The 24346-nt window shown below is 49.5% G+C and overlaps 1 protein-coding gene across 2 annotated transcripts in view; it reads right to left on the bottom strand.

Moving 5' to 3' along the window:
* The window catches only part of LOC139228495 (golgin subfamily A member 6-like protein 22), a 41833-nt gene extending 18014 nt beyond the window's left edge, over positions 1 to 23819 (bottom strand). Inside the window, exons 1-2 of one of the 2 annotated variants that reach the window (XM_070859557.1) lie at positions 23552 to 23819; positions 401 to 497 (exon numbers count right to left, since the gene is read on the bottom strand). In XM_070859557.1, coding sequence (XP_070715658.1) covers positions 401 to 497; positions 23552 to 23767 — 313 coding nt within the window. In that variant the 5' untranslated portion in view covers positions 23768 to 23819. Of the gene's footprint in view, positions 1 to 400; positions 498 to 16720; positions 17077 to 23551 lie in introns of those variants that run through there. The other variant, XM_070859556.1, reaches the window with a different exon arrangement.
* Positions 23820 to 24346: the final 527 nt, after the last annotated feature.

The raw sequence follows: 24346 nt of genomic DNA, 5'->3' as shown, positions 1-24346 counted from the left end.
GCTCCTCAAATTCTGGTTGCACTTCAGTCCCACGCTCCTGATCTTTGGGCACCCTGTGCAGAGGGGAGCGGGTAGGTCCGAGGGCCTCCTCCTGGGCCTGGCCAAGGGGGCCATCAGCCGGTCCAGGCAGCGGGCGGTCGAGGGGGTCGTTCAGCCCGACTGCCTGTCTCTCTTCCGCAGTTACATCCGAGTCCGGGTGTCCCTGGAGATGGAGCACGCGGTGTCCACCGGTACGCTCGCGGCCTTCCGCGAGAGGTGAGCGCCGGAGGGACTGGAGTGCATCATCACCCCCGGCAACCAAATTTTTATTTGATCCATTTAATGTTAAAAGTTTAATTTGTCGGCTAAGACCCCGGGCAGGAACCCCAGCCACGGTTGTGGAATGACAAACACCACTAACCTTGCAGGACCTTCTGTTTTTCAGTCAGGTTGGCGTTGAGAAGTTGGAGCTCTTTCATCTGCTTCTCCAATTCCATAATCTTCTCACGTTGGAGAATCTGGATAAAAACATACATATCTCAGTTTTTGGGGGAAATTTTGCGCATTTCGAGGTTCGGTGTGTTAAGGGTGAGAGACAGAATAGTTTCTCATTTGGGACACTCATTGTTAGCAGCAAAGCACTTAGCTACAGCACGGGTTAGATACAGAGTAAAGCTTCCTCTACACTGTCCCATCAAACACTCCCAGGGCAGGTACAGGGGGTTAGATACAGAGTAAAGCTTCCTCTACACTGTCCCATCAAACACTCCCAGGGCAAGTACAGCACGGGTTAGATACAGAGTAAAGCTCCCTCTACACTGTCCCATCAAACACTCCCAGGGCAGGTACAGCACGGGTTAGATACAGAGTAAAGCTCCCTCTACACTGTCCCATCAAACACTCCCAGGGCAGGTACAGCACGGGGTTAGATACAGAGTAAAGCTCCCTCTACACAGTCCCATCAAACACTCCCAGGGCAGGTACAGGGGGTTAGATACAGAGTAAAGCTCCCTCTACACTGTCCCATCAAACACTCCCAGGGCAGGTACAGGGGGTTAGACACAGAGTAAAGCTCCCTCTACACTGTCCCATCAAACACTCCCAGGGCAGGTACAGCACGGGGTTAGATACAGAGTAAAGCTCCCTCTACACTGTCCCATCAAACACTCCCAGGGCAGGTACAGCACGGGTTAGATACAGAGTAAAGCTCCCTCTACACTGTCCCATCAAACACTCCCAGGGCAGGTACAGCACGGGGTTAGATACAGAGTAAAGCTCCCTCTACACTGTCCTATCAAACACTCCCAGGGCAGGTACAGCACGGGTTAGATACAGAGTAAAGCTCCCTCTACACTGTCCCATCAAACACTCCCAGGGCAGGTACAGCACGGGGTTAGATACAGAATGCAGTAATCCATTTTTCTCTGCCCGGAGGCACAGAAGCCGGTTTGCTCAGGGTCTGCGAATTGAGATTTATTTTTTGTTTCAAACGGTGGAAAGTGCAGAGTTAATGTGTAGCGTGACCTGTGTGGTTACAATGATTCACCACAGAGGTGAGCTGATTGCTGCTGACATGCAGCAGGTCTGACACACACAGCTTTCTGTGCTTCCGTGGGTTTATGTTTTTACAGCTTGTAATCCGAGCTCATGTTATCGAACTGCTCCCATGGTATTGAACTAAAACAAAAGAATAATATTGTGCATGGGTATCAGATGGAGAGGCGGTTGCAATTCAGCATAAATTATAACCATTCTTTCCCCCTTACTGGTGTTCCATAGAATTACATCGAGTTTACAGCCCAGAAACACACCATTGGGCCCACCGGCTCCGTGTCGGGGTTTATGCTCCACACCAGCCCCCTCCCACCCCTCTCCATCTCACCCCATCACCATATCCTTCTATTCCTTTCTCCCCCATGTGTTTATCCAGTTTCTCCTGAATTCCCCATTGGATTTCCTGGTGACTATCTTATATTGATGGCCTCTAGTTATGCTCTTCCCCACAAGTGGAAACACTCTCTCTGTATCCACTCGATCAAAACCTTTCATCATTTTGAAAACCTCTATTAGCTCACCCCTCAGCCTTTTTGCAAGAGAAAAGAGATCCAGCCTGTTCATCGTTTCCTGTTATGTATACCCTCGCATTTCTGGTATCATCCTTGTAAATCTTCTCTGCACCCTCTCCAGTGCCTCGATATCCTTTTTATAATATGGCGATTTATTAGTGACTGTCTTATATTGATGGCCCCCAGTTCTGGTCTCCCCCACGAGGGGAAACATTCTCTACGTCTACCCTATCGAACCCTTTCATAATCTTCCAGACCTCTATCAGGGCCACCCCTCGGCCTTCCCTTTGCTATTGAAAAGCGGCCCAGCCCAAGTGTTACCAACCCTCCTGGACTGCGCTGGAGTCTCCAGGAACTAAAGACTAATCTCAGGACTCTGCTGCCAGCAAAATCCACAAGAAAAATCATAGGCCTTTAAAAAGAAACTGTGTTGTAGGCCATTAGGTACCTGCTGATTATATATATACATGTATGTGTTTAAAATGGTAGCCAAATATAAAATGGCTGTCAGGGGGCTCCTCCAAGCATGATGGGAACTCAGTTAGTCAAGCAATGAACTGCTGACTGAGTCTGACTGAGCAATGACCCTTGTCTTGGATCAACAGCTTGAGACAAGATAACCATAACAAACCATTATAGTGACTGGTACGGAATATCCTTAATCGATGACTCCAGATGGAGTGCTTAGCAACCATGTTGAGTATTAGCGTGAATGTTTTCTCAGAAGAATCACTCAACACTCAGAGTCGGTTCTAACGCCAATGCGGCCTTTATTAACGCTCAGCGGGGAGGAAGTCTCAGGACTGGATCCAGGCTTCTCTCCACAGTACAAAGGTTTTCATGGATTTTTATATGTTTCACAACAGTTTACTACAGTTACTCAGCCCATTACAGCTGGACACAATCCAATCATAATGATTATAGATTACATATAGGTTCTTTTAACCCAATAGAATTCCCCTGATACCTCAGGAACTGCATGTTCAGTTTTTGTCAGCTTGGGCTGATTAATGACCTTGTTATAGGAGATAGGTTCTCTCCTTATCTCTCTCTTCCTCGGGAAATCACTGGCTCATTATGCTTATCTTGTATCCAAGGCATTCCTGGTAGTGGGCCTCACAGGGCCATTGCTCGATCAGTCCCAGTTCATTACTTGACTAACGGGGTTCCCAACATGCCTGGGCAGCCATTTTATATGTGGCCGTATTAAACTTATATGAGTTTAGGTATATTCAGCAGGTGCCTAATGCCTAGTGTTTTATATATTCAGCAGGTGCCTAATGTCTAGTGTTTTATATATTCAGCAGGTGCCTAATTCCTACAACATTGAGATAGTTCAGCAAGGTCACAGCAGAGCCCCAGAGTAACAGAGATAAGGGGGGGCCTGCATCACATCACAGGGTCATGAATCAGCCCGAGCTGACAGGAACCGAACATACAGCCCCCCGATGTACCAGGGAAATTCTATTGGGTTAAAGAAACCGATATGTAATCTATAATCATTATGATTGGATTGTGCCCAGCCGATGTGGGCTGAGTAACTGGAATTAACTGCTGTAAAACATATAAATATTGATGGTTTGCTTTGTTCGGCGGAGAGAGGTGCCTGGACTTAGACCAGAGGCTTCCTCCCCGCCGGAGTAATAAAGGCCATTTTGGCGTTGGAATCAATCCCGAGTGTTGAGTGATTCTTGCGAGAAAACATTCACGCTAACAAACTGTATTTTTAAATTCATACCCTTTAGTTTATTAGAATCATGGAATTATAGAAATTTACAGCAGAGAAGGAGGCCATTCGGCCCATCGTGTCCGCGCCGGCCGACAAAGAGTTATCCAGCCTAATCCCACTTTCCAGCTCTCGGTCCGTAGCCCTGCAGGTTACGGCACTTCAGGTGCACATCCAAGTACTTTTTAAATGTGGTGATGGTTTCTGCCTCTACCACCCTTTCAGGCAGTGAGTTCCAGACCCCCACCACCTTCTGGGTGAAGACATTTCTTCTCAACTCCCCTCTAAACCTCCTACCGATTAATTTAAATCTATATATCCCCTGGTTATTGACCCCTCTGCCAAGGAAAACAGGTCCATCCTGTTCGCTCTATCCAGGCCATTCATAATTTTATACACCTCAATAAAGTCTCCCCTCAGCCTCCGCTGTTCCAGGGAAAGCAAGCCCAGATATCCAATCTCTCCTCATTCCTAAAATATCGGAGATGGGAAAGAAGGCTGATTGACTGATCATCACCCAACCGATGAATGAAGAGCCTATTCGCTTTCCGATTGGACATGGGGGAGGCGGGGCTCCGTGAGGATGGACGTGTCGGGTGACCAATGGCGGGAGAGTGGGGGCGGGGTGATTGGAGGCGGGAGATCATGTGATAAAACAGCAGTGGCTGCATTACCACTGTAGCCCACTTGGTGGAGCAGTCGTTCACTAGGTGGCGCTATATTACACTCATGCAGCTTTTTAAAGGCACCACTCAATGTGGCGCTGATCGACACGGCTCAGGAAATTCCCTGACTTGATCCCCCCCCCCCACCCAACCCCCCGCCCCCCCCCCCACACCCACCACCCCCCCCCCACACCCACCGCCCCCCCCCCACACCCACCGCCCGCCCCCCCACCCAACCCCACACCCACCCCCCCCACCCCCCACACCCACCGCCCCGTGCCACCCCAGTCAGTGCTGCGTTGACAGTTGGGACACTATTAGTGACCACAGTTTATCCTGTGCTGTGGAGGGTAAAAAAAATCACCCCAGGGTATTTGCTCCTGACCTTTACTCAGGGACCCCAACAACAACAACTTGCACTTATATCGCACCTTTAATGTGGGAAAACGCCCCAAGGTGCTTCACAGGAGTGTTTTAAGATAAAACAAATAAATTTGGCACCAAGCCACAAGAAGAAATTGCAATAATGACAAAAAGCTTGTTCAAAGAGGGAGGTTTTAAGGAGCGTCTTGAAGGAGGAAAGAGAGGCGGAGAAGTTTAGGGAGTTCCAGAGCTTGAGGCTCAGGCAGCTGAAGGCACAGCCACCAATGGTGGAGCGATTATAATCAGGGATGCTCAGGAGGGCAGAATTAGAGGAGTGCAGACATCTCGGGTGGTTGTGGGGCTGGAGGAGATTACAGAGATAGGGAGGGGCGAGAGCCATGGAGGGATTTGTACATAAGGATGAGAATTTTGAAATCGAGGTGTTGCTGGACCGGGAGCTAATGTAGGTCAGCGAGCAGAGGGCGTGATGGGTGAGTGAGTTAGAACACAGGCAGCCGACTTTTGGATGACCTCTAGTTTACACAGGGTAGAATGTGGGAGGCCAGCCAGGAGCGTGTTGCAATAGTCAAGTCTGGAGGTAACTTCTGCTGAAAAGAACATATGGGTGTGGGTGGGACCGAATTGGCACTCGGTTGTGAGGGCATCCATGGTCGAATGGCCTGCCGACATTCGCTGTCTAGATTTGCCCATGGAAATTGACCACTTATACGTGACAAGGTGGATAAAGAGAGGATATTTCCACGAATAGGGGAAACTAAAACTAGGGGGCATAATTTCAGAATAAGGAGCCACCCATTTAAAGTTGAGATGAGGAGGAATTTCTTCTCTCTGAGGGTTGTAAATCTGTGGAATTCTCTGCCCCAGAGAGCTGTGGAGGCTGGGTCATTGAATATATTTAAGACAGAAATAGACAGGTTTTTAAGCGATAAGGGAGTAAAGGATTATGGGGAGCGGGCGGGGAAGTGGAGCTGAGTCCGTGATCAGATCAGCCATGATCTTATTGAATGGTGGAGCAGGCTCGAGGGGCCGAATGGCCAACTCCTGTTCCTGTTCCTTATGTTCTTATCTGTGCGAGTTACTGCTGGCAGCCACGGAAAGTGTACCACAGCAAGGAGCCAGCTCCCTACAGAGAGATAAGAGGGTGAGGGGGGGAATGAGGTGGGGTGGGGCCAGAGTTTAGTCCAACTTGTCTCCCCTTTGATTCAATGTTATCCCCAAGCCCTGTGTACGATTGGGTGGTTTGTATTAAATATGCAGCTTAAAGGAGAATAGGTGCGACCATGTGCTCGGGGGTCAAATCTCCCTCTAACATCTGGGCGTTAAAGGGTTAAGTTATGAGGACAAATTGCACAATCTTGTGTTCTATTCCCATGTGTTTATAAGACTGAGGGGTGATCTAATCAAGGTATTTAAAATGATTAAGGGATTTGATTGGGTGCCACCATCTCCACGTTCCCCTCCCAGTCACACACCATCCTGACTTGGAAATATATCGGCCGTTCCTTCATCGTCGCTGGGTCACAATCCTGGAACTCCCTCCCTAACAGCACTGTGGGAGCACCTTCACCACACGGACTGCAGCGGTTCAAGAAGGCGGCTCACCACCACCTTCTCAAGGGGCAATTAGGGATGGGCAATAAGAACATAAGAAATAGGAGCAGGAGTAGGCCCTATGGCCCCTCGAGCCTGCTCCGCCATTCAATAAGATCATGTCTGATCTGATCATGGACTCAGCTCCACTTCCCCGCCCGCTCCCCATAACCCCTTATCCTCTTATCGGTTAAGACAATATCTATTTCTGTCTTAAATTTATTCAATGTCCCAGCTTCCACAGCTCTCTGAGGCAGCGAATTCCACAGATTTACAACCCTCAGAGAAGAAATTTCTCCTCATCTCAGTTTTAAATGTGCGGCTCCTTATTCTAAGATCATGCCCCCTAGTTCTAGTCTACCCCATCAGTGGAAACATCCTCTCTGCATCCACCTTGGATAAGATGACCTCTCATTCTTCTGAATTCCAATGAGTAGAGGCCCAACCTCCTCAACCTTTCCTCATAAGTCAACCCCCTCACCCCCGGAATAAACCCAGTGAACCTTCTCTGAACTGCCTCCAAAGCAAGTATATCCTTCTGTAAATATGGAAGCCAAAACTGCACGCACAATTCCAGGTGTGGCCTCACCAATACCCTGTATAACTGTAGCAAGACTTCCCTGCTTTTATACTCCATCCCCTTTGCAATAAAGGCCAAGATTCCATTGGCCTTCCTGATCACTTGCTGTACCTGCATACTATCCTTTTGTGTTTCATGCACAAGTACCCCCAGGTCCCGTTGTACTGCGGCACTTTGCAATCTTTCTCCATTTAAATAATAACTTGCTCTTTGATTTTTTCTGCCAAAGTGCATGACCTCACACTTTCCGACATTATACTCCCTCTGCCAAATTTTTGCCCACTCACTTAGCCTGCCTATGTCCTTCTGCAGATTTTTTGGGTCCTCTTCACACATTGCTTTTCCTCCCATCTTTATATCATCAGCAAACTTGGCTATGTTACACTCAGTCCCTTCTTCCAAGTCGTTTATATAGATTGTAAATAGTTGGGGTCCCAGCACTGATCCCTGCGACACCCCACTAGTTACTGGTTGCCAACCCGAGAATGAACCATTTATCCCGACTCTCTGTTTTCTGTTAGTTAGCCAATCCTCTATCCATGCCAATATATTAGCCCCAACCCCGTGAACTTTTATCTTGTGCAGTAACCTTTTATGTGGCACCTTGTCAAATGCTTTCTGGAAATCCAAATACACCACATCCACTGGTTCCCCTTTATCCACCCTGTTCGTTACATCTTCAAAGAACTCCAGAAAAATTTTCAAACATGACTTCCCCTTCATAAATCCATGCTGACTATGCCTGACCGAATTTTGCTTTTCCAAATGTCCTGCTACTGTTTCTTTAATAATGGATTCCAACATTTTCCCAACCACAGATGTTAGACTAACTGGTCTATAGTTTCCTGCTTTTTGTCTGCCTCCTTTTTTAAATAGGGCTGTTACATTTGCAGTTTTCCAATCTGCTGGGACCTCCCCAGAATCCAGGGAATTTTGGTAAATTACAACGAATGCATCCACTATCCCTGCCACTACTTCTCTTAAGACCCTAGGATGCAAGTCATCAGGTCCAGGGGATTTATCTGCCTTTAGTCCCATTATCTTACTGAGTACCACCTCCTTAGTGATTGTAATTGTGTTAAGTTCCTTCCCCCCTATAGCCCCTTGACTATCCACTGTTGGAATATTGTTAGTGTCCTCTACCGTAAAGACTGATACAAAATATTTGTTCAGAGTTTCTGCCATCTCCATGTTCCCCATTACTCATTCCCCGGTCTCCTCCTCTAAGGGACCAACATTTACTTTAGCCACTCTTTTCCTTTTTATATACCTATAGAAACTTTTGCTATCTGTTTTTATATTTTGTGTTAGTTTACTTTCATAGTCTACCTTCCCTTTCTTAATCATTTTTTAGTCGTTCTTTGCTGGCTTTTAAAAGCTTCCCAATCTTCTGTCCTCCCACTAGTTTTGGCCACTTTGTATGCCCTTGTTTTTAATTGGGATACCGTCCTTTATTTCTTCAGTTAGCCACGGATGGCTATCTTTTCTCTTACAACTTTCCTCCTCACTGGAATATATTAAATGCCGACCTTGCCGGCGACACCCACGGCCCGAGAATTAATTATTAAAAAGTTCGAGAGAAACTATTCCCTTTGGTGGGGGGAGTCCAGAACAAGGGACAGAACCTTAAAGTTAGAGCCAGGCCGTTCAGGATGATGTCAGGAAGCACGTCGTCACACAAAGGGCAGTGGGAATCGGGAACTCTCTCCCCGAAAAAGCTGTGGATGTTGGGGGCAGGGTGGGGGGAGGGGGTCAATTGGAGACTTCAAGACTGAGATCGATAGATTTTTGTTGGTTGAGGGTATTGAAGGATGTGATGCTGTAGAGGTGAGGTGCAGATCAGCCACGATCTCATTGAATGTTGGGACAGGCTCGAGGGGCTGAATGCCCTCCTCTTGCTCCAAATGCTCTGCGAGATTGTCCCAATCTCCTGTCGGTATCCTGGGCCCAATATTTATTCAACCAACATTGCTAAAATCAGATTATCTGCTCATTATCACCTTGCTGCCTGTGGGAGCTTGCTGTGCGCAAGTTGGCTGCTGCATTTTCCACATTACAACAGTGACTACACTCCAAAAGTACTTCGCTGGCTGTAAAGTGTTTTGAGATGTTCAATCGTCATGAAAGGCGCTATATAAATGCAAGCCTTTCTTTAGAAACATAAAAACATAGAAAATAGGTGCAGGAGTAGGCCATTCGGCCCTTCTAGCCTGCACCGCCATTCAATGAGTTCATGGCTGAACATGCAACTTCAGTACCCCCTTCCTGCTTTCTCGCCATACTCCTTGATCCCCCTAGTAGTAAGGACTTCATCTAATTCCCTTTTGAATATATTTAGTGAACTGGCCTCAACAACTTTCTGTGGTAGAGAATGCCACAGGTTCACCACTCTCTGGGTGAAGAAGTTTCTCCTCATCTCGGTCCTAAATGGCTTACCCCCTATCCTTAAACTGTGATCCCTGGTTCTGGACTTGCCCAACATTGGGAACATTCTTCCTGCATCTAACCTGTCTAAATCCGTCAGAATTTTAAACGTTTCTTTGAGGTCCCCTCTCATTCTTCTGAACTCCAGTGAATACAAGCCCAGTTGATCCAGTCTTTCTTGATAGGTCAGTCCCACCATCCCGGGAATCAGTCTGGTGAACCTTCGCTGCACTCCCTCAATAGCAAGAATGTCCTTCCTCAAGTTAGGAGAACAAAACTGTACACAATACTCCAGGTGTGGCCTCACCAAGGCCCTGTACAACTGTAGCAACACCTCCCTGCCCTGTACTCAAATCCCCTCGCTATGAAGGCCAACATGCCATTTGCTTTCTTAACCGCCTGCTGTACCTGCATGCCAATCTTCAATGACTGATATACCATGACACCCAGGTCTCGTTGCACCTCCCCTTTTCCTAATCTGTCACCATTCAGATAATAGTCTGTCTCTGTTTTTACCACCAAAGTGGATAACCTCACATTTATCCACATTATACTTCATCTGCCATGCATTTGCCCACTCACCTAACCTATCCAAGTCACTCTGCAGCCTCATAGCATCCTCCTCGCAGCTCACACTGCCACCCAACTTAGTGTCATCCGCAAATTTGGAGATACTACATTTAATCCCCTCGTCTAAATCATTAATGTACAGTGTAAACAGCTGGGGCCCCAGCACAGAACCTTGCGGTACCCCACTAGTCACTGCCTGCCATTCTGAAAAGTACCCATTTACTCCTACTCTTTGCTTCCTATCTGACAACCAGTTCTCAATCCATGTCAGCACACTACCCCCAATCCCATGTGCTTTAACTTTGCACATTAATCTCTTGTGTGGGACCTTGTCGAAAGCCTTCTGAAAGTCCAAATATACCACATCAACTGGTTCTCCCTTGTCCACTCTACTGGAAACATCCTCAAAAAATTCCAGAAGATTTGTCAAGCATGATTTCCCTTTCACAAATCCATGCTGACTTGGACCTATCATGTCACCTCTTTCCAAATGCGCTGCTATGTCATCCTTAATAATTGATTCCATCATTTTACCCACTACTGAGGTCAGGCTGACCGGTCTATAATTCCCTGTTTTCTCTCTCCCTCCTTTTTTAAAAAGTGGGGTTACATTGGCTACCCTGCACTCGATAGGAACTGATCCAGAGTCAATGGAATGTTGGAAAATGACTGTCAATGCATCCGCTATTTCCAAGGCCACCTCCTTAAGTACTCTGGGATGCAGTCCATCAGGCCCTGGGGATTTATCGGCCTTCAATCCCATCAATTTCCCCAATACAATTTCCCGACTAATAAGGATTTCCCTCAGTTCCTCCTCCTTACTAGACCCTCTTACCCCTTTTATATCCGGAAGGTTGTTTGTGTCCTCCTTAGTGAATACCAAACCAAAGTACTTGTTCAATTGGTCTGCCATTTCTTTGTTCCCCGTTATGACTTCCCCTGATTCTGACTGCAGGGGACCTACGTTTGTCTTTACTAACTTTTTTCTCTTTACATATCTATAGAAACTTTTGCAATCCGTCTTAATGTTCCCTGCAAGCTTCTTCTCGTACTCCATTTTCCCTGCCCTAATCAAACCCTTTGTCCTCCTCTGCTGAGTTCTAAATTTCTCCCAGTCCCCGGGTTCGCTGCTATTTCTGACCAATTTGTATGCCACTTCCTTGGCTTTAATACTATCCCTGATTTCCCTTGATAGCCACGGTTGAGCCACCTTCCTTTTTTTATTTTTACGCCAGACAGGAATGTACAATTGTTGTAGTTCATCCATGCGGTCTCTAAATGTCTGCCATTGCCCATCCACAGTCAACCCCTTAAGTATCATTCGCCAATCTATCCTAGCCAATTCACGCCTCATACCTTCAAAGTTACCCTTCTTTAAGTTCTGGACCATGGTCTCTGAATTAACTGTTTCATTCTCCATCCTAATGCAGAATTACACCATATTATGGTCACTCTTCCCCAAGGGGCCTCGCACAACGAGATTGCTAATTAATCCTCTCTCATTACACAACACCCAGTCTAAAATGGCCTCCCCCCTAGTTGGTTCCTCGACATATTGGTCGAGAAAACGATCCCTTATGCACTCCAGGAAATCCTCCTCCACCGTATTGCTTCCAGTTTGGCTAGCCCAATCTATGTGCATATTAAAGTCACCCATTATAACTGCTGCACCTTTATTGCATGCACCCCTAATTTCCTGTTTGATGCCCTCCCCAACATCACTACTACTGTTTGGAGGTCTGTACACAACTCCCACTAACGTTTTTTGCCCTTTGGTGTTCTGCAGCTCTACCCATATAGATTCCACATCATCCAAGCTAATGTCCTTCCTAACTATTGCATTAATCTCCTCTTTAACCAGCAATGCTACCCCACCTCCTTTTCCTTTTATTCTATCCTTCCTGAATGTTGGATACCCCTGGATGTTGAGTTCCCAACCCTGATCATCCTGGAGCCATGTCTCTGTAATCCCAATCACATCATATTTGTTAACATCTATTTGCACAGTTAATTCATCCGCCTTATTACGGATACTCCTTGCATTAAGACACAAAGCTTTCAGGCTTGTTTTTTTAACACCCTTTGTCCTTTTAGAATTTTGCTGTACAGTGGCCCTTTTTGTTTTTTGCCTTGGGTTTCTCTGCCCTCCACTTTTCCTCATCACCTTTCTGTCTTTTGCTTTTGTCTCCTTTTTGTTTCCCTCTGTCTCCCTGCATTGGTTCCCATCCCCCTGCCATATTAGTTTAACTCCTCCTCAACAGCACTAGCAAACACTCCCCCGAGGACATTGGTTCCGGTCCTGCCCAGGTACAGACCGTCCGGTTTGTACTGGTCCCACCTGCCCCAGAACCGGTTCCAATGCCCCAGGAATTTGAATCCCTCCCTGCTGCACCACTGCTCAAGCCACGTATTCATCTGCGCTATCCTGCGATTCCTACTCTGACTAGCACGTGGCACTGGTAGCAATCCCGAGATTACTACTTTTGAGGTCCTACTTTTTAATTTAGCTCCTAGCTCCTTAAATTCGTTTCGTAGGACCTCATCCCTTTTTTTACCTATGTCGTTGGTACCAATGTGCACCACGACAACTGGCTGTTCACCCTCCCTTTTCAGAATGTTCTGCACCCGCTCCGAGACATCCTTGACCCTTTCTTTCATCTTCCGAGGTTAACCCAATGTGCGCTGGTCCCACAGGGAGCACAGGACATTCAGGTACTCGGGTGGTGTAAACTCTCGTTCCCACAGGAATTAAGGCTGATTTTTTTAACCTTCTCCCCAACTCCTGGAGCACGGAACACCACTATCGGAACACCACTTGACCTAGGCTGAGATGAGCTACATCAGCACAGAGCGGGGCTGAACTTGGGACTTTCCGATGTTGCCTTGCTCAGATTGACACTGTGCCAATGAAGCTGCCCACATGTGGATTCATGTATATGTTTATTTTCTATTCATTCTGGGGATGTGGGCGTCGCTGGCAAGGCCGGCATTTATTGCCCATCCCTGATTGCCCCTTGAGAAGGTGGTGGTGAGCCGCCTTCTTGAACCGCTGCAGTCTGTGTGGTGAAGGTGCTCCCACAGTGCTGTTAGGGAGGGAGTTCCAGGATTGTGACCCAGCGACGATGAAGGAACGGCCGATATATTTCCCAAGTCGGGATGGTGTGTGACTTGGAGGGGAACATGGAGGTGGTGGTGTTCCCATGCACCTGCTGCCCTTGTCCTTCTAGGTCGTGGGTTTGGGAGGTGCTGCCGAAGAAGCCTTGGCGAGTTGCTGCAGTGCATCTTGTAGATGGTACACACTGCAGCCACGGTGCGCCAGTGGTGGAGGGAGTGAGTGTTGAAGCTGGTGGATGGGGGGCCGATCAAGCGGCTGCTTTGTCCTGGATGGTGTCGAGTTTCTTGAGTGTTGTTGGAGCTGCACTCACCCAGGCAAGTGGAGAGTGTTCCATCACACTCCTGACTTGCGCCTTGTAGACGGTGGAAAGGCTTTGGGGAGTCAGGAGGTGAGACACTCACCGCAGAATACCCAGCCTCTGACCTGCTCTTATTGCCACGGTATTTATGTGGCTGGTCCAGTTAGGTTTCTGGTCAATGGTGACCCCCAGGATGTTGACGGTGCCTTGCACAACTGAGTGTTTGTTGGCCACTCCAGAGGGCAATTGAGAGTCAGCCACGGTGGTGTGGGGACTGGAGTCACATAGAAACACAGACTGGGAAAGGCTGGCAGGTTTCCTTCCCTAAAGGGACATTCGAGAAACCCGTTGGGTTTTTGCAACAATCCAGCGGCTTCAAGGTCACTTTTACTGAAAACCAGCTTTTTATTAGCAGCTTTTTTAAAAACTGAATTTGAAATCCCAAACGGCCGTGGTGGGTTTCGAGCTCACGTTCTCTGGATTACATAACCACTTCACTACCATACTGCTGGAGCGGATTTTTGGACATATACTGGACTAGTATACGGGACCAAACATTTGTTTTATTTTCCCCTTTAAATGAATTTTGTAAGGGACAATACTGATGCATTATGCTCGATATAAAAAAACCAGTTAGACTTTAAGGTATGCTGGCCTTGAGTTAATACAGATTGGAAAGTGAGATAATGAACACTGGAGAGTTAAGTGCTGGGTATGTTTGTTTATACCGGTGTCAAAAGCCTGCACTTGTTTATACTGCCCTGTCACAATGCAGGATGGGTTATATCAAAAGCTTAGCCTTCGATAGTCAAAGCTTTGTAGTGCTAAAGCACGTGTTGTAAAGTGACGTAATTTGTAAGATAAAAGAACTTCTCTGCAGATACCAATTTGAGAAGATGGTTCAAAGACAGGAGACTCTAACACTTCTCCCAAAGCTTTGTCTCCGATTTAATAAACCTCTCTTTATATATTATACAGTCTCGGAAATATTTTTCCACAACACATACCTACATCTTATGTACTTCCAAACAAAATTAAAAAGATTTAGGGGCTGAAATTGCCCCTTTCCTTCAGGCCTGTTACCTCTGAAAATTGGCGGCCGTGCTGTGGAGTGGAATGGCCGCTGCTCGGCCAATTACCCCCCCCACCCCGAGGTTTCCCGGCGGTGCCCCGATTCCCCCCCGCCCCCCACCCCGAGGTTTCCCGGCGGTGCCCCGATTCCCCCCCCACCCCGAGGTTTCCCGGCGGTGCCCCGATTCCCCCCCCGCCCCCCCCACCCCGAGGTTTCCCGGCGGTGCCCCGATTCCCCCCCCGCCCCCCCCACCCCGAGGTTTCCCGGCGGTGCCCCGATTCCCCCCCGCCCCCCACCCCGAGGTTTCCCGGCGGTGCCCCGATTCCCCCCCCACCCCGAGGTTTCCCGGCGGTGCCCCGATTCCCCCCCCGCCCCCCCCACCCCGAGGTTTCCCGGCGGTGCCCCGATTCCCCCCTCACCCCCCACCCCGAGGTTTCCCGGCGGTGCCCCGATTCCCCCCTCACCCCCCACCCCGAGGTTTCCCGGCGGTGCCCCGATTCCCCCCCCCCACCCCGAGGTTTCCCGGCGGTGCCCCGATTCCCCCCCCACCCCGAGGTTTCCCGGCGGTGCCCCGATTCCCCCCCCCCCCCCCCACCTTACCGCTCCGCTGCTGCCGGTCCACGGTAGGCACATCACCTCCGTGCGCATCGCCGATATATCCCCCCCTGACGGCGACATTCCCTGTGGAAAATCTTCAGCCCGCCCGGCGGTGCCAAAACAAGCTTTTCCCGCTGCGGCCTTCGGCAATGGCGGGCGTCTTCCCTTAAAGGGGCGGGCGCACCGCCGCTGCCGCCATGTTTTATTTTCGTCAGCTGACTGCCAGGTCAGTCCGACAATTATTGCCCCCGAGTTCAGCCGTGCCGCCAACAAGCAGCCTGCCACCCCCCCCTCGTGGGTGCCAGGCCGCTGGACCGGCCGGAACCCGCTGTGGCCCAGTGGGCCGAAGTTTTAAGATCGCGGAGGCTCTCCCCTTTAAGTGAAGGGAAGAGCTGTGGTGACGCGATGCTGTGATGACATCATCGCTGCAGTCACTCCGCACCGGCCTGTACCCGCCCCTCGTGTATACTCACTGCCCCGTATCCCCCTCTCGTGTACTCAACTCCCTGTATCCCCCTCTCGTGTACTCACCACCCCGTATCCCCCTCTCGTGTACTCACCGTCCTGTATCCCCCTCTCGTGTACTCACCGTAATGTATCCCCCTCTCGTGTACTCAACTCCCTGTATCCCCCTCTCGTGTACTCACCACCCCGTATCCCTCTCTCGTGTACTCACCGTCCTGTATCCCCCTCTCGTGTACTCACCGTCCTGTATCCCCCTCTCGTGTACTCAACTCCCTGTATCCCCCTCTCGTGTACTCACCACCCCGTATCCCCCTCTCGTGTACTCACCGTCCTGTATCCCCCTCTCGTGTACTCACCGCCCCGTATCCCCCTCTTGTGTACTCACCACCCCGTATCCCCCTCTTGTGTACTCACCGTCCTGTATCCCCCTCTCGTGTACTCACCACCCCGTATCCACCTCTCGTGTACTCACCGTCCTGTATCCCCCTCTCGTGTACTCACCGTACTCACCGTCCTGTATCCCCCTCTCGTGTACTCACTGTCCTGTATCCCCCTCTCGTGTACTCACCACCCCGTATCCACCTCTCGTGTACTCACCGTCCTGTATCCCCCTCTCGTGTACTCACCGTACTCACCGTCCTGTATACCCCTCTCGTGCACTCACCACCCTGTATCCCCCTCTCGTGTACTCACTGTCCTGTATCCACCTCTCGTGTACTCACCGTCCTGTATCCCCCTCTCGTGTACTCAGCGCCCTGTATCCCCCTCTTGTGTACTCACCGTCCTGTATCCCCTCTCGTGTACTCACTGTCCTGTATCCCCCCTCTCGTGTACTCACCGTCCTGTATCCCCCTCTCGTGTACTCACCGTCCTGTATCCCCTCTCGTGTACTCACCGTCCTGTATCCCCTCTCGTGTACTCACCGTCCTGTATCCCCTCTCGTGTACTCACTGACCTGTATCCCCCTCTCGTGTACTCACCATCCTGTTGGCGCTGCGATACAAATCTTGGGATCGGCCCCCACTACGAGCGGGGGCCAATTTCTAGCCCTGGATATTTTACGGAGCAACCGAGTTTTACTAGAAAACTGCAACACGTTATTTTTAGCAACAGATATCATGGCTACCAGCTTTCCTGATCCCCAGCCGTGGCAGAGCTGCCTGTGGCGAGGGTTACCCTGGGGACTCACCGACTGCCTGTGACACTCCTGGAGTGAGGTCTCACTCTCCGCCAGCTTCAGCTCAAAGTTCTCCAACAGCGAGGAGATATTTTGAAGTTCCTGTCTGCACTTTGCCAGGTCGCGGGCAGGCTCGGATTGAATCACCATCAGCAATGTGCACACAGCTCCCAGTGCTACCAGGGCCAGTGGCAAAAGCAGCCACTTTAACCGGTAGCACCATTTCTCCGAGAAAGATTTGGTAAACTCAAATTTCATCTTCAGGTATGTCTCCATCCGATACACACACAAGACCAATCCAGCCGCCGGCTCGCCTTTAGCTTGACTTTGTGTCGCAGTATTTCTACTCCACACCAAGTTTCACTTTATCATCAGATACCTTCCCGTTCCCTCCCCCAGCCTCTCGCTCCTCCTCCACTCACTCAGTGTGTTCAAATCATTGCAGCTATTGACAACAGGCAGATTCCCCAGGCTCACATTCCCCGCGGCAATCTCCTGCTCAGTTTCATTTCAGATTGTTTAAAGAATGTCCATCCTCACAATATCCTTCTCATCGCATTCTCCCCATATCCCCAACTACCCCCCTCCTCCCCATATCCCCAACTATCCCCTCCTCCCCATATCCCCCAATCCCCCTCCTCCCCATATCCCCAACCCCACCCACCGTCTCCCTAAACCCTCAACCCCACCTACCCACCTTCTTCCCATATCCCCCAACCCCACCTACCCACCTCCTCCTCATATCCCCAACTACCCCCCTCCTCCCCATATCCCCCAACCCCACCTACCCACCTTCTCCCCATACACAGTAAAGCTCCCTCTACACTGTCCCATCAAACACTCCCAGGGCAGGTACAGCACGGGTTAGATACAGAGTAAAGCTCCCTCTACACTGTCCCCATCAAACACTCCCAGGGCAGGTACAGGGGGTTAGATACAGAGTAAAGCTCCCTCTACACTTTCCCATCAAACACTCCCAGGGCAGGTACAGGGGGTTAGATACAGAGTAAAGCTCCCTCTACACTGTCCCATCAAACACTCCCAGGGCAGGTACAGAGGGTTAGATACAGAGTAAAGCTCCCTCTACACTGTCCCATCAAACACTCCCAGGGCAGGTACAGCACGGGTTAGATACAGATTAAAGCTCCCTCTACACTGTCCCGTCAAACACTCCCAGGGCAGGTACAGCACGGGGTTAGATACTGAGTAAAGCTCCTTCTACACTGTCCCATCAAACACTCCCAGGGCAGGTACAGCACGGGGTTAGATACAGAGTAAAGCTCCCTCTACACTGTCCCATCAAACACTCCCAGGGCAGGTACAGCACGGGGTTAGATACAGAGTAAAGCTTCCTCTACACTGTCCCATCAAACACTCCCAGGGCAGGTACAGCACGGGGTTAGATACAGAGTAAAGCTCCCTCTACACTGTCCCATCAAACACTCCCAGGGCAGGTACAGCACGGGTTAGATACAGAGTAAAGCTCCCTCTACACTGTCCCATCAAACACTCCCAGGGCAGGTACAGCACGGGGTTAGATACAGAGTAAAGCTTCCTCTACACTGTCCCATCAAACACTCCCAGGGCAGGTACAGCACGGGGTTAGATACCACAGGAAGAATTGGGGGGGGGGGGGGCGAGGGGAGAGAGAGAAAGACACCGGGGAGAGGGGGGTATCGGAGCGGAGAGAGAGAGAGAGAGAGAGAGAGACACCGGGGGAGAGGGGGGGAGCGGTTATCGAAGGGGAGAGAGGGAATTCAGGAAAGACAGATCAGATTGTTACAACCCCCTACGCGGGATGTTGTTGGAGTGGATGAAATCCAGAAGTCACGGCACTGTCACTATTCACCATACCCAATAAACCTGTTAACAATCTGCACACAATGCTACATCTATGGTGGGGGGGGGGGGTGCAGTGGGGTGTAAGGTGATGCAGTTGCGCTGGGGCAAGAGACTTCGGCGGCACTTGGTGGCTTCTGGGGAGATCTATCATCTGTGGCTTCTGGAAGTCAAAGTGGATCGAGTTACAATTTGCAAAGTCAGTGAGAACTTGGGATGGGCAGTTCCAGTTACACATTCCAGAGAAACTTCAGGGTGTGGCTTATCCTCCAAGGTGACCAATCAGAGACAAGGGGCGGCCATTTTTATAGTACAAATAAACGTGTCCTTCAAAAAAGTTCTCTTCAAATCTCCTCTAAATCTCCGACCAATTATTTTAAATCTATGCCCCCTGGTTGTTGAACTCTCTGCTAATGGAAACAAGTCCTATCGGCTCTATCTCAGCCCCTCACAATCCAATCTTTCCTCGCACCTAAAATATTGGAGCTGGGAAAGAAGGCTGATTGACTGATCGCCAAGAGTCATCCAACTGATGAATGAAGAGCCTGTTCGCTTTCTGATTGGACGTGGGGAAAGTGGGGCTCCACGAGATTGGATGTGTTGGGCGACCAATGGCGGGAGAGTGGGGGGCGGGACGGTTGGAGGTGGGAGATCATGTGATGAAACCCCCAGGAATACGCCCGAGCAGATTTGGCAACCCTAATCCTCACGGTAATATATTCATTACCACATCCCGAAAGCCCACACTTACAAGATGGCTCCATTACACAGGCACTTGTCAGGTGATCTTGTCACATGATGCTTTGATTGTATTTGCAGCAGTGGCTGCATTACCACAGTAGCCCACAAGGTGGAGCAGTAGTCCACTAGGTGGCGCTATATTACACTCACGCAGCTTTTTAAAAGCACCACTCAATGTGGCGCTGTGCGATACAGCTCGGGAAACTCCCTGACGACCCCCCCCCACATCCCTCCCCCCCACCCGTCCCAGTCAGTGCTGCGTTGACAGTTGAGACATTATTTGTCTCAGATTACCCTGTGCTGCCCTGAGGCTAAAATCAACCCGGGGTTCTTGCTCCTGATCTCTACCCAGGGACCTCTACTGAAAAGAACATGTAGGTGTGGGTGTGACCGGATTACCGCTCGGTTGTGAGGGCATCCATGGTCGAATGGCCTGCTGACCTTCGCTGCCTCGGCTTGTCCACCGAGATTGACAACTTGTGTGTGCGAGTTACTGAAGGGGGTAGCTGTCAGTCACAGAGTGAGTACCGCAGCAAGGAGCCAGCTCCCTACAGAGAGATGGGGGGGAGGGGCAAGGTGGGGGAATGAGACGGGAGGGAGCATGTGAGTTTAAACCTACCTGGGGGGTCAAGGGTTATGGGGAGCGGGCAGAGAAGTGGAATTGAAGCCAAGATCAGATCAGCCATGATCTTACTGAATGGCGGAGCAGGCTCGAGGGGCCGAATGGCCGACTCCTGCTCCTATTTCTTGTGTTCTATGTCTCCCCTTTGATTCAATGTTATACCCAAACCCTGTGTACGATTGGGTGGTTTGTATTAAATATGCAGCTTAAAGGAGAGTAAGTGCGACGATGTGGTCGGAGGTCAACTCTCCCTCTAACATCCAGGCGACAATGGGTTAAGTTATGAGGGCAAATTGCACAATCTTGTGTTCTATTCCCATGTGTTTATAAGGTTGAGGGGTGATCTAATCAAGGTATTTAAAATTATTAAGGGATTTTATTGGGTGCCACCATCTCCACGTTCCCCTCCCAGTCACACACCATCCTGACTGGGAAATATATCGGCCGTTCCTTCATCGTCGCTGGGTCACAATCCTGGAACTCCCTCCCTAACAGCACTGTGGGAGCACCTTCACCACACGGACTGCAGCGGTTCAAGAAGGCGGCTCACCACCACCTTCTCAAGGGGCAATCAGGGATGGGCAATAAATGCCGGCCTTGCCAGCGACGCCCACATCCCGAGAATTAATTATTAAAAAGATCGAGAGAAACTGTTCCCTCGGATGGGGGGAGTCCAGAACAAGGGGCAGGACCTTAAAATTAGAGCCAGGTCATTCAGGGTGATGTCAGGGAGCACTTCTTCACACAAAGGGCAGTGGGAATCAGGAACTCTCTCCCCCAAAAGCTGTGGATGTTGGGGGCAGGGAGGGGGTCAATTGGAGACTTCAAGACTGAGATCGACAGATTTTTGTTGGTTGAGGGTATTGAGGGATGTGATGCTGTAGAGGTGAGGTGCAGATCAGCCACGATCTCATTGAATGTTGGGACAGGCTCGAGGGGCTAAATGGCCTCCTCTTGCTCCAAATGCTCTGTCCCAATCTCCCGTCGGTGTCCTGGGCCCAATATTTATTCAGTGGGGTCATGAGACGTACATCGGACCTCGATAGCTGTATTTGAAGGGACAGCAGGGATTTGGGTGTCCTTATACATGATTCACAGAGAGTTAAGGTGCAGGTACAGCCTGCAATTAGTGAAGCAAATGATATGTTAGCCTTTATTGCGAAGGGGTTGTAGTATAGTAAGGAAGCCTTGCTGCAATTATACAGGGCATTGGTGAGACCGCACCTGGAGTATTGTGCACAGTTTTAGTCTCTTTACCTAAGGAAGTATATACCTTAGAGGTAAGGTTCATCAGACTGATTCCTGGGATGAGAGGGTTGTCCTATGAGGAGTGATTGTGTAGAATGGGCCAATTCTCTCTGCTGTTTAGAAGATTGAGAACTGATCTCATTGAAACACATACGACTCTGAGGGGGGTTGACAGGGTAGATGAGAGGATGGTTCCCCCAGGCTGGGGAGTCTAGAACCAGGGGGCAGAATCGCAGAATAAGGGGTCGGCCATTTAGGACTGAGATGAGGAGGAATTTCCTTTGCTCACTGTTCGAAGGTTCTGGTCGAACTGCGGTCGACCATCAGGAATGAGAACTGTTGGACTGCTTTCTGAGTTAGCATAATTTCCTCACCTTCAATAACAGAGCATGCAAGCACAGTTGTATCAATGCAAGAGCAGGTCTTTATTGAGAAGCCATACTCATGGTCCCAGTGTGAGAGCTACTATACAGGGATCGGCTCACACTGGCTAGACCGATTTTACCTTCGATCATTACATTCCGTGCATATTACCAATAAATGGTCGTGAAGCAAAGAGACAGCAGAACATGGACTCAGGAAGATGTACATTGCCCTCCAATCATCCGATTATCTCGGTTACATTGTATTCATTAACTCAGTCCCATTCTCCCGGGGCTCAAGTGATCAAACAGCCAATCCTGAGTGCTTACTTTTGATATTCCACCATGCACTTTATCTGCAGATTGGCTCGAACCTTGCAGAGCAGAACTTACAGACCCAATGTCTTCACTCATCTTCCGAGGTTAACCCAACATGCGCTGGTTCCACAGGGAGCACAGGACATTCAGGTTCTCAGGTTGTCATGTATTCAACCAGCATTGTAACCCATGTATAAACTGACCTAAATTGTACACCGTGAGAACACTGACCACTAGGTGGGAGACACTCCTAACCTGGACCTTCAGGTATAAAAGGGGAAGTTCCACCCACCTTCATCACTTGAGTGCTAAGGAATAAAGGACAGGTCACAGACTGACCTTCTCTCAAGCATGGGCCTCGTGTGCATTTATACTGTGTAGTAAGGACGTATCACAGGTGGTGTAAACTCTTGTTCCCACAGGAATTAAGGCTGATTTTTTTAACCTTCTCCCCAACTCCTGGAGCACGGAACACCACTATCGGGTTTCCCCGGCCTTGACCTAGGCTGAGATGAGCTACATCAGCACAGAGCGGGGCTGAACTTGGGACTTTCCGATGTTTCCTTGCTCAGATTGACACTGTGCCAATGAAGCTGCCCACATGCTGATTCATGTATATGTTTATTTTCTATTCATTCTGGGGATGTGGGCGTCGCTGGCAAGGCCAGCATTTATTGCCCATCCCTGATTGCCCCTTGAGAAGGTGGTGGTGAGCCGCCTTCTTGAACCGCTGCAGTCCGTGTGGTAAAGGTGCTCCCACAGTGCTGTTAGGGAGGGAGTTCCAGGATTGTGACCCAGCGACGATGAAGGAACGGCCGATATATTTCCAAGTCAGGATGGTGTGTGACTGGGAGGGGAACGTGGAGGTGGTGGTGTTCCCATGCGCCTGCTGCCCTTGTCCTTCTAGGGGGTAGAGGTCGCGGGTTTGGGAGGTGCTGCCGAAGAAGCCTTGGCGAGTTGCTGCAGTGCATCTTGTAGATGGTGCACACTGCAGCCAGGGGGCGCCGGTGGTGGAGAGTATTCCATCACACTCCTGACTTGCGCCTTGTAGACGGTGGAAAAGCTTTGGGGAGTCAGGAGGTGAGACACTCGCCGCAGAATACCCAGCCTCTGACCTGCTCTTGTTGCCACGGTATTTATGTGGCTGGTCCAGTTAGGTTTCTGGTCAATGGTGACCCCCAGGATGTTGACGGTGCCTTGCACAACTGAGTGTTTGTTGGCCACTCCAGAGGGCAATTGAGAGTCAGCCACGGTGGTGTGGGGACTGGAGTCACATAGAAACACAGACTGGGAAAGGCTGGCAGGTTTCCTTCCCTAAAGGGACATTAGAGAAACCCGTTGGGATTTTGCAACAATCCAGCGGCTTCAAGGTCACTTTTACTGAAAACCAGCTTTTTATTACCAGCTTTTTTTAAAAACTAAATTTGAAATCCCAAACAGCCGTGGTGGGTTTCGAGTTCACGTTCTCTGCATTACAGGCCCAGAATACCGTAACCACTACACTACCAGAGCTACATGTAACCTACCTCCAAACAAAATTTAAAAGATTTGATATTTTACGAAGCCACCGAGTATTACTAGAACACTATAACACTTTAGTTTTTAAGCAACAGATTTCATCGCTAAAAACTTTCCTAATCCCCAAACGTGGCAAAGCTTGCTTTGGCTACATTTACTTTCAATACTGCCCGGACTCTCGATGGCTTGACTCACCGATTGATCACGGCAGTCCTTTAGTGAGGATTGGGTCCCCGCCAGGTTCAGCATATAGTTTTCCAACACAGAGGAATCATTTTGAAGTTTCTGTCTACATTCTCTCAGCTTGCGGACGGGGTCTGTGTTCATCACGATGAACACCGTGCACACAAGCAACACTGTAATTAAAAAGGCCAGTGCCAAAACCACCCATTTTACTCCTTTGCGGTTCATTCCGTCAGATTTCAACTTCAGCGCTGATACACACCAGACTCGTCTCTGCTGGTCACTCGCAATATTTCTACTCAACAGAAAGTTGCTTCACATTATCATCAGATATGTTCAAATTCCCTCCCCCTGCCTCTGGTACCGCCCTTTTCCCCGACCCTCTCCCCACACTCGTTTCCTAGAAATCACATGTTTTAAACCATTTGAAGTATTGGCAACAGGCCAACTATGCCCGAGTTACAAACGTTCCTTGCTTAGCTTCATTTCAGATTCTTTTAGGAAACTCCCTTTTTGATAAATCCATCAAACCTCCTCATAGAAACATAGAAACTAGGTGCAGGAGTACGCCATTCGGCCCTTCGAGCCTGCACCGCCATTCAATGAGTTCATGGCTGAACATGCAACCTCAGTACCCCATTCCTGCTTTCTCGCCATACCCCTTGATCCCCCTAGTAGTAAGGACTTCATCTAACTCCTTTTTGAATATCTTCTCACAATATCCTTCTCATCGCTTTCTCCCTACCCCTCAACCCCACCTACCTCCCATATCCCCCAAACCCACCTTCTCACCCTATCCCTCAACAC

Source organism: Pristiophorus japonicus, chromosome 18 (genome assembly GCF_044704955.1).
Source record: "Pristiophorus japonicus isolate sPriJap1 chromosome 18, sPriJap1.hap1, whole genome shotgun sequence".
NCBI classification, from domain to species: domain Eukaryota; kingdom Metazoa; phylum Chordata; class Chondrichthyes; family Pristiophoridae; genus Pristiophorus; species Pristiophorus japonicus.
Note: the sequence above shows the minus strand (reverse complement) of the source record. Positions and strands in the feature narration are given on the sequence as shown.